Raw genomic sequence first — 16,164 nt, 5'->3', positions numbered from 1 at the left:
CTCCTGGACCGGGGCACGAACCCGTGTCCCCTGCATAGGCAGGCGGACGCGCAACCACTGCGCCACCAGGGAAGCCCCCCATCACTTTTTAATATTAGAAAACTTTTTTATCTTCTGTCTCCCTCAGACATGACATGATTTTGGTATGTTAATTTTGTATCCTGTAACTTTTCTGGAATCAATTTGTTACCTCTAACAGATTGATTGGTGGGGGGAAGTATGTCTTTAGGGTTGTCTGTGTATACGATCATGTTGTCTATGAAAGGAGATAATTTTACTTCTTCCTTTCTAATTTGGGTGCCTTTATTTCTTTTTCTTGCCTACTTGCTGTGGCAGGACTTCGAATACATTGTTGAATAAAAGTGGTAAGAATGGGCATCCTTGTCTTGTTCCTGATCTTAGAGGTAAAGCTTTCAGCTTTTTACTGTTGAGTATGATGTTAGTTGTGGGCTTGTCATATATGGCCTTTATTATGTTGAGGTACATTCCCTGTGTACCCGCTTTGTTCAGAGTTTTTATCATGAACAGATATTGAATTTTATCAAATGCTTTTTCTGCATCCGTTGAGATGATCATATGATCTTTATCCTTAATTTTGTTAATGTGATATATCACATTGATTGATTTGTGGGTGTTGAGCCATCTTTGCATTCCTAAGATCAATCCTACTTGATCATGGTGTTTAATCCTTTTAATGTTTTGTTGAATTTGGTTTGCTAATATTTTATTGAGGAGTTTTACATCTATGTTCACCATCAATATTGACCTGTAATTTTCTATTTGTTTTCTTATTGTTGAGTTTTAGGAGTCTTTTAAGATATATTTTGAATACCAGTCCTTTAATAGATTTGTGTTTGCAAAGGTTTTTTTCCCAGTTTGTGGTTTGTCATTTCATTCTCTTAATGGTGTCTTTCACAGAGCAGACATTTTTAATTTTAATAAATACTAACATCAGTTTTTTTCTTTCATGGATCATGGTTTTGGTTTTTCTAAAAAGTGATTGCAAACCTAAGGTCACCTAGATTTTCTGCTATGTTATCTTCTTGGAGTCAGTTCTTTTTCAGGAAACTGTGCTTGACACTCTATAGTTGATTCTCTCTCTCTCTCTCTTTTTCCTTTGGTATCCAGTTTTCTCATTTCCAATTTTGTTATTCATTTAGCAGGCATCTCTTGGGCAACAAGTATGTTTCAACTTTATCCTGCTAATGGAGTATGTATTTAGAATGTAATTGGATTAAGTAAAGTAAGTTCTCCCTTTGGATTGTGCTTTTTTAGTATAAGGGAAAACATTCTCTATCCTGAAAATTCTTTGCAGCATTTATGCTCTAAGACTGGTCCTCAGAGGAGAAAGGGAACTTGCATTTACTTTGTGCTTCTTTTTTGCCGACATCAGGCTATTGTACTTTATATACTTTATTATTTAATCATGATGGTAGTTGTTGTTTATGACATTATACCTTTGTTTCTGTCATAAATTGATAACCAACTTCTTCACCTCAAAAATCTGCACTATTTCTTGAAACTTTAGTTCCCCTAATGGTGTTACGAACTGACAGAATATGCTGCCTACAGGATCTTTTCCTCAGCCCGGTGGTTCACAGACCAAAGGAAACAAACAAAAAAAGTAACAACAATAAAGCAAAACCCCTTCTTTAAAGTAAGAAAAAAAAACACATATAGGGGAACTGTCTATATTTTTCTGAAGTGAAACTAATTATTTTTGCAGTCAAATTAAATAATAAAAGTAATTTTGACTCTAAGATAATATTTATGTTCAGAATCAGAGTTTTTATTTTTGTAGGGTGTCCTGGCCTAAAAACTGTCAATATTGCAAGAGATGTGGGCTTTTGCACAGGTTGCAATTTGATCTTTCAGACAACAGTAATATCCAAGTTCACTGCTTCTACATACATGTTTTGGAAGAATCTTATTTTTAAATTTAATCTTAATCTTGTGCTTTTTGAGAACATAGAGGGACAGAGCCTACTGAATACTTGATTTTGGAAAGGTTTCCATAAGTTTGCTTTTTTCTTTTATTTTAGATCTCAACCTCCTTTCCTCTCTCCCTTCTACCTTCTCATCCTTCCTTCTTGCCACCTAAAAATATTTTCATTATTTTTTTATGGTTAAATTTTAAGTTTTATTACAATTTAGTTTCTTATTTGGGAACTTAAATTTTGTTAACCTAGATATGATTTTCCTGATCACATTCAGGTCTGGTATTTATATTTCATATTTTGTTTTCATTTTTCCACACTGAATGTCTCTGTTTTCCACAATGAACATAGCTAACATAATCAGCTAGGGGAGTGGCTCTTAGGTGGCTCCAGAAGGCAGTAGTGGAATAACCTTAGCTTGCTAGAGGGTATTCATTCTGCTGCTGTGATGACCTGAGAGTCCTCTTCCCTTTCTGATGCCATCCTAAAATTGTCACTAGGGCCTTAGAGAAATGGTGGATCATCAAATATTAGTGTTCCTTAACAGAGTAGTATTTTGTAACCGGTTTAAATGCACACTGCTTTAATCCATGTGTCTTTTTTCCACCAATTCCCCCCCCCCCCCCCCCCCCCCGCCCAACCACAGTCACCAGAGAAGAAAGGAAAAGAAGCAAATACTGGTTTTGGTGGGCCAGTTGTTAGTTCTCTGTATCACGAAGAAATCATCAGGTAAATTCTTTTCTGGTCTTCAACAATAGGGGTGTATACGTATATGTGTATGTATAGTGTGTGTGTATGTATACATTTGTGTGTGTGTGTGTGTGTTTATAAATTTATTTATTTAATACCCAAAACTTTCATTTGAAGAACTTTTTCTTAACATGAAACCTATTTGGTGGTATCTCTAGGAGGATAATAAATGGCAGGAAATAAATTTTTATGTGTATAATCTTTAAAATCTGTAAGTATCTGAATCAGTGCCAGGTAATAACCTTTCTCCCACGTAAGTAGTTGGTAGGGCAAGGTTTTGTGTCTCAGTCTAAAGCTGGATTTTTGTTGTTGTTCTCATTATTTTTCCTCAAAATATCGTTCTTTCTTTTAAATATTTTAATTTCTGTAGTTTATTTATTCTAGCTACAAGTTAAAAATCATTTCAGCTTTACAAGATGAAAAAGTTCTGGAGACTAGTTGCACAACAATGTGAATATACTTAATACTACCAAACCAGACACTTAGAGATGGTTAAGATGATAAATTTTATGTCATGTATTTTTAACAAAATTAAAAAAATTTTAAAGGTCATTTTACATTATTTAATAAAGGTCCTTAAATTTTGTATGTTATGTATGAAATTTCTTGGATTATCGTTTTCTTTACACACTGTGTAAATCAGAAAAAGGTTTCTATCCTGCTTTAAAACCATGTGACACATTCTTCTAAGATTATTACTTTACAAGCAAAAACAAGAAATAGGAACTTCTGATGCTCTTACCCTTCTGCGTCATCTGAGCTTTACTTTTCTTACTTATTAATATGAAATAAATGAGCTCTAATTTTCAAGTGGAAAATTGAGTTCACCTAAATTGAAGGGAAATATCTATCTTCATAGAATGAAGAGGAAATTGTACCAGAATTTTATGCTTCACTCTTGCAAAAGAGTTGCTGACATTATTCACCACATAAAGAAGTAGTGATAAGAACTCCCAGGTAGCATTCTAGAAGGAAAATTATTGATACCCCTATGAATCAAAAACTTCAAATGCTCATAGTTTCCAGTTAATGACCAGTTAATACTAAGGGCCCTGTCTTGAATCTATTTGCATAGCAAGCACATCGTTTTTTACTAAGATTAAATGTGTACTTGGGGTGATATAGTGGAAGACTGATGGAGATTTGAGGGGGATAAAGATACCCTTTAAGAATGCTGCTGGCCTGGAGTACATTTGCCACCCTGATCCCTTTGCAGTACCCTGAAAGCTCTGAGAAGCCCATGTAGTTTTGAGGAAGCACAGTTTAAAAAACATTTTCAGAGTTTAACTCCCCCTTCCCCTTAACCCTTATAGAATCAGAACATGTTTGGGGGGTCTTAGTTTGTATATTCTCTACTTAGAGCGTCTAAAAATGGCGTATTAGAACCTTAACTGTATTAATCAAAGTTTATTAAATGTTCAAATCAAGTCAGTAAACCCTTAGAGTCGTTTTTCTAGGAGGGGAGGTTAGTCATTCCTTCTCTGTGTTCCCATAGTCTTTTTTTTTTTTTTGTGGTATGCGGGCCTCCCTCTGCTGTGGCCTCTCCCGTTGCGGAGCACAGGCTCCGGATGCGCAGGCCCAGCGGCCATGGCTCACGGGCCCAGCCGCTCCGCGGAACGTGGGATCTTCCCAGACCGGGGCGCGAACCCGGCTCCGCTGCATCGGCAGGCGGACGCGCAACCACTGCGCCACCAGGGAAGCCCCCCATAGTCTTTTATTCTCACTTTTGTTATAGCATCTGTGACATTATGCTACATTGGATTATAATTTTTAAAAATTTGTCCTTTCTGCTAAACTGTTAGTTTTTGGGGAGCAAGGATAGTATTTTATCCATCTGTGTATTCTCAGTATCTGGGGAAGTTGCCAGAACTTAGTAGGTACCTATTAAAAGTGCCCAGAGCTTGGCAGGTATCCACAGCTGCTTCCCCCAAGGAGCTGAAAGTTTAGTGACTGGCTCACACACAGTTAGCCTAGTGGCACTATCATAAATCAGACATGCCCATCCTCACCTCTTTTCCTAAAGAAATGTATAGGCCACTTTCCTAGTTAGATAATTAAATGGAGATAGTTTCTTAACTTTGCTTTTTTAAAATCACTATACTTAACTTTCTAATAATATCAATCACTTATCTATAAAGAGTGATCTTTATTTTGTGTACTGATTTCCTTAAGGGCTCCCAGACTCTAGTATTTTTCAGAATGACACGTTGAACACAGTTTCTTTTGTAATATCCAGTGACATGACTGATCACAGTAGCTCTGCAGAACAGGAAGCAAATCAAATGTATTCCTATTGATGTGATAGTAGATATCTGGGTAATTGGAGTACTCCTAAGAGTTAAACTAAACTGGAAAAGTTAACCTACCTGCTTATCCTCTACCCAATTCCTAAAGAAGTGACTCAGATTTAAATCAATATTTAGAATTTTGATCTTGAGAAAAATGACAAAATAATACTTTATCTTCATAAAGTAGAGATTTTAATTCAACTCAACACGTTTATTATGAACCTATGATGAGACGAAATATTGTGGATATTTGTGCTTCTCAGCTTCTTCACTTTTGAATAGTATGTTTTTGGTATTTTTGGCATCTACATTTGAGTATGTTTAATAAACCATCCTTATTGGTTGAGTGAAATATGAACTTCTGCTATTGGCAAAACTGGTTAGTCTTGGCCTTATTTCATTAAGTCATCCAAGTATTAGTCTTCTTATGATAGGATCTAAATAATTGTATTCTGGAACATATTGTTAAGATATGAAACAACAGTAAGGAACATGAATGTGAGAGAGCCACGGAAAGCCTTTCAGTTACAAACTGTAGTTTTGTTACTACTACAGTAGATCAGAAATCACAGCAACTAGTCATATTCTTATATTAGAGAATTCATTCTGTAACAATTCCAGTATAACAAACTAGATCATGATAAAAGTTATTGTATAATGAAATGTTCGTTTATTCCAGTGAAGGACCAGATATATAGTTCCTATTGTTTCTTAAGTATAAGAATGCAGTTACAACAGTGAAAACAGGCTATTTGTTGAAGTTTGTATAATCAAATTTTGCTTGTACTTTGGTAAAATTTAATATCTGGTGTTTTATTTTTCGAAGAGAAAGTTGTGCTTTAATTGAGGTTAATTGCAGTTTCTTGGCAGAATTAATGTTCAGCTGAGGTGAAAGTGACAGTACGTTTTATAATTTTAGAAACATCAAATGGTAAACTTGGATGAAAGGAAAAGCTTTCTTGTATAGAACCATTAAAAAGAACATAAAAATGTATTTTGAAGGTCTGTTTTGGATACTTTAATATATAAACTTCTAATTTTTTCCACATTAAAAAAAATTTATTTATTTACTTATTTTTGGCTGCGTTGGGTCTTCATTGCTGCGCGCTGGCTTTCTCTAGTTGGGGCGAGCGGGGGCTACTCTTCTTTGCGGTGCGCGGGCTTCTCGTTGCTTTGGCTTCTCTTGTTGTGGAGCATGGGCTCTAGGCTCACGAACTTCGGTAGTTGTGGCATGCGAGCGTGTCCCCTGCATTGGCAGGTGGATTCTTAACCACTGTGCCACCAGGGAAGCCCTCCACATTTCTGAAGGTTAGGAAAATCAGTATCTAATGAACCCCTTTACTAAGGCTTGGGCTCCATTGTTGTGGCAGCTTCCTGACTAATATGCATTGTAGGTGATAAGTTAAGGGCCCATTTTAGTTTTATTGTAAATGTTCCTGGGCCAAGGGCCACTGGGGCCAATTCTGAGCTTGCTCCCTGACTGTTTTGGTTCTGACCTTTATTTCCACTCTTTCACAGAAAGTGACAATATAATGTCATAGGTACAGATCTCTGTGTTAATATTCCAGAGCCCTGACACCAATTTCTCATTCTGAAGCTAGTTAATTGTTCTGTAGTATAATGGAGGAGATATAAGGTGAGGCTAATTAAGTACAAAAAATTATGGAGCCTGCTGGAATTCAAATGGTGGTTCCATCTCTTATTAGCTCTGTGACCTTGGACAAGTTACTTATCTATAAAATGGGGATGATTATAGTATATTATGCTTTCTCATATAGCATTTTTGTGGATTATATGAATACTTATACACAGACATCCTAGAATAGTGTGTGGCACAAAATAAGTTACTTTGTAACTAGTACTTTTATTAGTATTGTTACTAAGCATAGAGTCCCCACAGTGGAGACTCAGGGCACAGGGCTGATGGTGGGAGCTAAAAGCACCTAACTATGGAATTAGGTACAGGTTGTTTGCTTTTGCAGAAGAAAATGGCAAACCGGGAAGGGAGACCAATGCTACTAGATCTGAGTTTGGAACTATAGAAACAAGAGAGTAACAGATCTTGTGACTCTAGTCTTGAGATCAGTTGTGTTTCATTTAAACTGCAGACTGGCAGAAGAAGCTCTGGTTAATAAGTATAGGGCTTTGCAAAGAGTCAAATGCTTCTGTACTATATATACTGACTCACTTAACAGGGAATCACTTTCAGTGACTTGTATAACTGAGAAGGTTTTACCTCGACGTTGGCACATAAATTGAGAAATTAGGACATGATTTAAAAATACAACAAATGAAACGTGTACAGTATCCAACCCACCCTGCAATAACATTTGATCTTCCCTGTTATATTTTGTAGTTTGATGCTATGTAATCTATCAGAATCTTATTAATCCCACTTACACAGGCAGCCATCTGGACCTTCTTTAAGCAAGACCAGACCAGTATACAACTAAAGTGATTGATGGACTCTGGAATTGATTAGTTGTTCTGTGAGACAAATGAACTGTTTTGGCAGAAAATACCAGAGGTCACTGCTGTGGTCAGACACAAGAGCCTGTAGAATTTTAAAGAGATGCTTTCATCATTGACTTATAAAGTTAAAAATTTTAAACCATAATAGATTTTGAAAATATTTTAGAAATATTTTTTCACTGGTTGCTCTCTAGTCCTGATTATAAAATGGTAAACTGTAAGTATAAAAAACTAGAATGAAAGTGATAATTTTATGCTTTAATTTTGTATTTTTGGTGAAAATATGAACCGAAAAGCATAAAAGCCAGTCACTTAACACAAAAATTGTACTCTAAAATATTCCTGAAAGAGATGTGATTGTAGAAAAAGCTACAACATAGCTTTGGTTTACATGGTTTAATGTGATTAATAGAATCAAATAGTATAAAATTCCATTTAGTTATTTATTCAAAGCTTCACATTGTTAACAACCTGTTTTTAACAAATCTGTTTAAGACTCTGAAACACCAAGAGTATGTGTTACACATATTTTGTATTTAAAAAGTTGAGTATTTGGATTTTTATGCTTTTAGTAGGCTGAGTCACTCTGGGATACTACTGTCCCATTGATGCCACTGCCCTTAGCACCAAAAAGATTATCCTGCTTCCCTCCATCTGTTTGGCTGGTAGTAGTGAAATCCTTCCCTGTTTCACCGTGTTGCCTGTGATCAACATTGTGTTAACACTTTGGTGATAGGTGATAAAATGGATGACATATGTCTTGTTACATTCTGGTTATTCTTTGAGGTCTGCACAAGTGTGTATAGGCAAGTGGGCAACTCCCCCTTGAGAATGTGTCTGCTCAGAATGAACTTGAGTTATGGATTTATTCAGCCTGTAAAACCTCAGCTGGCATAAATAATTGAGAAAGCAAAGGTTTGTCTGTGGTGCATACCTCAGGGACTCATGGCTCCCTTCCTTCTCTCTACCTCCCTTTCTTATGAAAATGATCCCAGTTGCACTCCTAGATAATAACACACCAAGCAATTAAAAGCCATGGGTGGCTGGAGAGAGGAGAAAAGGTTTAGTTAATGAGCTTTTCCTCTTCCAGTGCCCATGAGAGTCTCAGGAATGACAAGGCGATTAAAGCGAAGAGATAATTATAGATTATGTGAAAATGGGTCCCTTGGGATGAGTAGGTCTTGACATAAACAATAACTGTTATAAGAGTCTCCTAGCTCTCATATTCACCCTTTTCTTGCATGCTTTATTTAGCTCCTGTGTGCTCAGCGTCATGATGCCAACCAAGCATATAGGCAAATCTACCTATTTGCAGATCAACAGCCCTTTCTGAACAAGAGGTCATTCATCAACTAAAACCATCATCTTCTCTTCCTCTCTCCTTCTCTTCTTTCTTTTTCCTTTCGCATCATCCTTTTCCTCACTCTACCCCTTCTAATCTTTTCCTTCTCTCTTTCTTATATCCTTATCCGTATGTAGTACCTATGAAATGCTAGGCACTTAGTCTTGTTTAAGTGTTTAGCGTGTGTCTGCGTGCATGCGTGCATGTGCAATTATAAAGACATATGGTTATGGATATACTATGTTATAATAAAAGGTGGTTATATGTGTTACAGATAATATAAATAAATGTTTTCTCCTATTAAAATGCTTTACAGATATATTTAAAGAAAGATATTTTAAAAGTGTTAGCAAAGATGTAAGTTTTGTGTGATAGACAAAGTCATCTTCTTAATTCTCATTGAATTGTTACCAGCTATTCTCTCAATGCTGAAAGCAAGCAATTTTGGTTCATTTCATTGCTTTTCAATTTATGAGGTCTTCACTGATTGCATTGTATATATTAATAAATGCTGGTGTTTATTGAAGTTTGAGTTCTGTGTGAGAAAGGCATTATTACATTAATTACATGGTTTTTTATTTTAAAATTTTTACCTACTATAAAATTTTGTATATTCATTAGATAAGTATTTTTAACAGTATTTCATGTAAAGTACGTCATTCCTAGGTCTATATGTCGTATTGGTCTTCCCTGTCTCTCTCTCACATCTCCTAACACATCAGAAATTCTGTTTCTTCATGTTCAAAATAATCCAAATTCATCTGCTTCTTATTATCACTGCTATCATGCCTTTTGCATTACCATCACTACTCTAAACAGCCATCTTCTCTTGGCCAGGACACTACAGAACGATTTGCAAACTGGATTCCTCACTTCCTTTTCTGTCTCCTCCCCAGATTTATAACTGAAATCTCATAGCACTTTCCTGCTTAAAATCCTGTAATGATTTCGCATAGCACTTAGGATAGAATTTTAAAATCCTTAACATGTCTTGCAGGGCCCCTCATTGTCTCATCTAATGCCAATTTCCCTCTCCCCACTTGTTCACTCTGCTCCAACCAATTGGCCTATTTTTATTTCCTTGAAGGTCCAATTTGTTAGGTAAATTGATGGAGAGTGTTATATGAATATGAAAAATGACTCCAGCTTAAAATATATGCTAAAATCTTAAGGTAATAGAAATGTCAGCTAATATATATTGACCACTTATTGTATGCTAGTAACTATACCACATGTGTTATATATATTATTCCACTTAACCTTCAGAATGATCCTATGAGATGTAGGTATTATTAATATCCCTGTTTTACAGATGAGGAAACTGAGACTCAAAGAGGTTAGGTTACTTGTCCATGGTCACATGGTTAGTAACTCTGCTCTTAACTGCTATACTGTACTGCTTCTGAGATATTTGAGGAATCATTGTAATCTCCAATTAGTGAAATTGAATTTGATAGTTGTTATTATATTAATATAGTGAGTATCTTCAGTTTACATTTTTAATTAAATTTCTTTTCCATTTAGTGTTTTTAAAAATGTGCTTCACTGGTAAAATTAGAGACTGTAGTCTTTCATTTATCAGTATACTGATGATGATGTTTCCCTTAGATTAATTGTTTTTATTGATTTTAGACTTACCTTAATGGTTGAGAATGTAACTCATCTCTGTAGCCAAGGGATTCTATAGATTTTTCTGATGTGGGCACTGGTTTTAGAGGGATTGATCAGAACTGAACTACGTTTTTTCTCATGGACATTTAGAGTATCAGAAATTTTCAATCGACTTTTTTAGAGTTAAGCAGGTTTTAACAGGTGAAAATGCATTTTTAGTAACTAGTGTTCTTATAAATTATGCCTAAATAACTTTTCCAGTATAACAAGTTATCTACAAGAAGTACCTGGGGCATTGATCTTTCCTTTGTCATTGCTCGTTTGAAAAAATATGAGAAAAATATTTTTAAATGTAAGTGGTTTCATTTGAAGGGACCCTTATCAACATAAGTAAGATAGTAAATAGAACTTTTTTTGCAGTACGCAGGCCTCTCACTGTTGTGGCCTCTCCCGTTGCGGAGCACAGGCTCCGGACGCGCAGGCTCAGTGGCCATGGCTCACGGGCCCAGCCGCTCCGCGGCATGTGGGATCCTCCCGGACCGGGGCACGAACCCGTGTCCCCTGCATCGGCAGGCGGACTCTCAACCACTGCGCCACCAGGGAAGCCCGTAAATAGAACTTTTTATTTGAGGCTTTTAAGAATTTTATGGTCCTAGAACTAAATACACTACATATACAACCCAGTCTGAAAATAGTTATTACTTGGTGAAAGATGTTGCCATTACCACATAATAGGAAGTGGGAAAACCAACTGGTTATTTCCTATAACTGTCTGAAACCAAGTGCAGATATAGTAACACTTTGAGTGGGAGGATTGTGATTCAATATATATGAATTCTCTCAATCATTCACTTGACCATTTGTCACTGTGTATTTGGAACCTACCTTATTACTTTACTGATTAAAACACCATTGGTTTTAGAACACCATTATTTAAATACACAATTATTTAAATTAAGAAAAAAAAGTCACTAATTGTAAGATGCTGAAGGTTATAAGATCCATCAGAGATGTTAAAATATGAAAAAAATATGTGTTTACCAAATTGGCAGTGAAATATGCCAACTTAGTATACAATTTCTAGGTGTTTATTTGGTACCTAGGATTTCAAGAATTATTTTAAGAACAACTTAACAAACAACATAAAGCACTTTCTTAGTGCTTTGATCTCATTGCTAGGCTTCTCGAGCATTGTTACTGCTGAAGCAGTGTTTTGTCTCTTCCAGGACTTAGGACCGAAGTGTTTCAGAAAGGAGGTGCTATTTGTAAAATTTTACCTGAGGATCATAGTATAGACTCTCATTTGTGGTCTTTGATAAGATTGAGACTCAAAAAAATAGTGTTTTACAAGGTGATATTAACATCTAAAATTTTAATTAGATATTAATTTTAAGTGGAGATTTTTAATATGCTTAAGTATGACAACTATGACTACTATTTAATCCTTAAGTTAGGAGTTGACTTTACCTGTTTTGCTCCTTACACCAGCTTCCTTAAAATCCTTTGAGTAAGAATAGATTCTTTCAGGGAGAGTAACAGCTGTAAGTAAAATTAAAATATGCCTGTATTTTTTTTATATTTGTAAATTAAAACATGCTTTTTTTTAAAATACAGAGGGTAGCTTAATTTTTTTGTAGACATTTTATCTCAACTTCTAAAATATTAATGGTTTATAGTCATATCAAAAATTATATAAAGATTTTATATGTGTATATATAAAATAAAGATTTTATATATATCTGTACAGTTGATCCTTGAACAAGGTGTGGGTTAATCCAAGTAAAACTTATAGTTGGCCCTCCATATCCACAGTTCCTCTGCATCCGTGGATTCAACCAACCATAGAATGTGTAGGACTATAGTATTTACTATTGAAAAATATCCACATATAAGTGGACCTGCACAGTTCAAACCTACATTGTTCAAAGGCCAACTGTATATCAAGGTTATATAAAAAAGAATCAACAATAGGCTTTGTGCTTTGTATCTGGCATACATAGTAGGATGTTGGAAATCATAGTCAAATGAGATCAGTGAGATGATATCATTGTTTCCTAACATTGTATTTGAACAGAAGAGTAATAACCCTTTACCTTTCTGATTGACAACTTCTGGCCACACATCCAACAAATATATTAGGAACTTAAATTCCTACAAAGAAGTAGTATTCACCAGCAGTACTGCTGAATTTTGTAAGACATGTGCAGGCTTTCATCCTTGAAAGATGGGCTCCTAAGGAGCTTCACAGAGTGGCTTTTTGGTGAATTTACCATCGGTCAGGGTCCATTCTTCAATCTCAGAGATCTAAATAAAAGGCACATAGATGACCAGACCCTCAGAAACAATGTAGCAGTAATAAAATTTATCTGAAACTGACGTGTAAACTAAATGGCTTATTTATTTACCAATATATATCTTTATAGTGATCCAAATGCTTTGATACCCTGTGTACCCTCAGTCTGAGTATTGAGGAACCCAGAAAGACAGTCAGGTGACCATTTGTGAATGTTAAATAGAGTGAGAGAAGGGGAATTATTTTTAGATTTACTTTAGCCAAAGTCCTAATGGAGCCTCTGGAACAGACTGTCTCCCAGCAGAGAAATACCTCAGAATGCCTTTTTGCCTTCGATTAATTGTTTCTTTTGGGCAGTGTTCAAAATTGGCTTCACAGATTTTTGCTTCCTCCTATGGTTCATTGCTAACCATTGCTACCTCCTACTCATGGTAGTTGTCTCATTGTTTTGTTTTTTTAGATGTGTTAAGGTTAGTGTCTGAATCAAGTAGCTGTTCAAGTTATCTAGGAGACATTCTTTTCTCCTCTCGTTAGTAGCTTTTATTTAGTTTGTTTAGCTTCAAGAGGACAATTTTACTACCCTTTACTCCAAGTTTTGGAAGGTGGATAAATATTCTGTTCCCCAAATAATTTGTTACTAACATTTGTTACTTACGATATATGCAGTGTACCAAGGAGGTTCTTTGTGATCTGTTGTCCACCTTATCCCTTTAACTTTATCTCCCAACACCCTGCCATAACCAGTTGCATGCAGTTCCCCTGAACATCTCATTTTGTTGTGATTTTCCTTTTCTTCTGTTCTTCAGGATCCTTCAGTAACTTAGCTGGGTTGTCAGTTTATCCTTCAAGCCTAGGTTGTACTGTCAGCTCTTCTGTGACACCTTCTTTGATCATCCTTGGTTGAATGGCCCACTCCCTGGTTTGGGCCTCTACTTTATAGAATATTGGGTTAGAGCAGTGATATTTTAAAAACCTTTGCTGATGTAGTTCCTAAGAAAATTTTGGAAGTCTATTCCCTTTTATATTTTTATGATAGCATCTAAAATTTTTATTTAAAAATTTAAATAATTGCAAAGGGCATAATTTCTGGCATTTTGTAAATAATGGAATTTTAAAATAAACAGATTACTGTTTTAGATGTATCCAATAGAATCTAAATACTATAATGAAATCCATTTTTTTTTTTTTTTTTTGTGGTACGTGGGCCTCCCTCTGTTGCGGCCTCTCCCGTTGGCAGAGCACAGGCTCCGGACGCGCAGGCCCAGCGGCCATGGCTCACGGGCCCAGCCGCTCCGCGGCATGTGGGATCCTCCCAGACCGGGGCGCGAACCCGGTTCCCCTGCATCGGCAGGCGGACGCGCAACCACTGCGCCACCAGGGAAGCTCCATGAAATCCATTTTTAAAAACACATTAACATGTTACCATTGAGGGAAACTGGGAAAATACTACCAGCTCTCTGTATTATTTCTTACAACTGCACATGAAGCTTCAATTGTCTTGAAATAGAGAGTTTAATTAAAATAAATAAAATTCTGATCTTGATTTTAAAATATAGAATAAGGTCTTTAATAGTTAGAAATTTTTCATCATTCTTTTTCTCCTTTAATTCTACTTCTCCCACACAATTTTATTTAAAGCAATATATTTTTGTGTAGTCTTCGCACACTATCAATTCTTTGCAACAGAAATATGTATATAAGTTGGAATTGTTAAAATTTTAATTTTCTGTGACACAGAAGCTTTAAGCATTAAATTTTTCTCATTTGAATTATAACTTATTGCTATACAGCTGATCAACATTCATTATACATTTTGTTAAATAATTATTAAGCATAAGTAAAATTTTATTGGAAATATGTCTTAAAATTTTATTGGAAATATGTCTTAATGTTAAAAATAGTTTAACAGATGAATATTATTTATTTTATTAGAATGAGACAGAGTTCAGCATCGTCTTTTTTTTAAAATTTTATTTATTTTTGGCTGTGTTGGGTCTTCATTGCTGCGCACGGGCTTTCTCTAGTTGTGGTGAGCAGGGGCTACTCTTCATTGCGGTGCGCGGGCTTCTCATTGCAGTGGCTTCTCTTGTTGTGGCGCACGGGCTCTAGGCACGTGGGCTTCAGTAGTTGTGGCTCATGGGCTCTAGAGTGCAGGCTCAATAGTTGTGGCGAACGGGCTTAGTTGCTCCGTGGCATGTGGGATCTTCCCGGACCAGGGATTGAACCCATGTCCCCTACATTGGCAGGTGGGTTCTTAACCACTGCGCCACCAGGGAAGTCCTAGCATCAAGTCTTTTTTGTTTTATTTCACCTCTTCCATCCTCTAACCTTAGTTGTAGGAGGGCTTCCCAAAACCAGTTTTTCACCAAAATTGTCCCTTTATTTGGTACCATGGACAGTTTATATCTTGGGGAAGTACAACCTGGGATTAATTTTTTTTCCCAAACCTTTCCTAGCACAATGGACTCTTGTATGACATGAGTTTGACCTGCACATGTTCACTTACATTTTTTCACGAAATATATGCTGCAGTACTACACAATCCACGGTTGATTGAAACTTCAGATGGAGAACCCCCAGATACCGTGGGCTGACTGTAAAGTTAATTGGTGGATTAACTATTAACAGTTATTTTTGACTGTGGGGGGCCGGTCCAAGGGTCAACTGTATATTAGTTAAACAGAGTCGTTTTAAGCAAAAGAGTAACAGATTTAATTAATAGTCATTTGCTAAATCTTAGTAAAGTCTTTTGGTTATGTTTCCTAGAAGTATACCATAGTATGGAGAGAGGTGTATGCTTTTCTTTTATGAACTAGGAGAATGGTTGAGCAGGGGGAATGTTGAAAAGGGGAATGGCAATGAAATATTTACCACAGGAACTTTTTCAGATAGATCAATTTAGGAAAGAATGTGTTTATTTAGAAGTTTAGCTGAAATTGATTCTCTTAAAATTTTCCATTCCTGCATATTCTTCTGGGTCTTTCTGTACCCCAAGAGCCCACAGGTATACATTCCTTGATTTGAGGAATTTGTGGCATTTGTTTATATTTGTGTAAGTATTGGCTTACCCTTCTTTGTGTTTTCATTCATTCAATAAATACTTTTTCTTTGTCTGTTTACTGGAAAACTGTTTTTATATCTGATTGCCAGTTGCTTGATAAATACATGAATTGAAGTATTTACTGAATGTGTCTATTAAATAGTTAGATTTCTGAGCTAGCCCCATAAATGTGTTTTTTAATTCTGTGAGGTAGATGAAAAGTAGTTAAATGGACTTTAGATGGCTTGCCATCTTTAGAGGGCTAACTCTCTGAAATAGTCTTTTGACAGGAAAATGCAGTCTTTGTAGAAAGTGATGCAGATAGCATTTTTAGGAGTGGGCAAGAATCTCTCTTCTTCCCATGATTCTGATGAAAGACAGCTATACTTAAACACCGTCCCTCTCTTCCACAAGTGTGTGCCCTTATATTT

The 16,164-nt window shown here is 36.0% G+C and overlaps 1 protein-coding gene across 8 annotated transcripts in view; it reads left to right on the top strand.

The window, feature by feature from the left end:
• The window catches only part of ACBD6 (acyl-CoA binding domain containing 6), a 222,636-nt gene that overhangs the window by 61,984 nt on the left and 144,488 nt on the right, over positions 1 to 16,164 (top strand). For 7 of the 8 annotated variants that reach the window (XR_003679439.2, XM_024133640.3, XM_028488606.2 and 4 more), the window contains exon 4: positions 2,584 to 2,666. The exons of the other annotated variant lie outside the window; for it this stretch is intronic. Coding sequence is in view for 6 of the 7 variants with exons in the window: in XM_024133640.3 (XP_023989408.1) it covers positions 2,584 to 2,666 (83 nt within the window). In the remaining variant the exon portion in view is untranslated. The remainder of the gene's footprint in view (positions 1 to 2,583; positions 2,667 to 16,164) is intronic. 8 annotated transcript variants of the gene reach the window in all.

Source organism: Physeter macrocephalus, chromosome 4, assembly GCF_002837175.3.
Source record: "Physeter macrocephalus isolate SW-GA chromosome 4, ASM283717v5, whole genome shotgun sequence".
In the NCBI taxonomy this organism is placed as follows: Eukaryota; Metazoa; Chordata; class Mammalia; order Artiodactyla; family Physeteridae; genus Physeter; species Physeter macrocephalus.
Note: the sequence above shows the minus strand (reverse complement) of the source record. Positions and strands in the feature narration are given on the sequence as shown.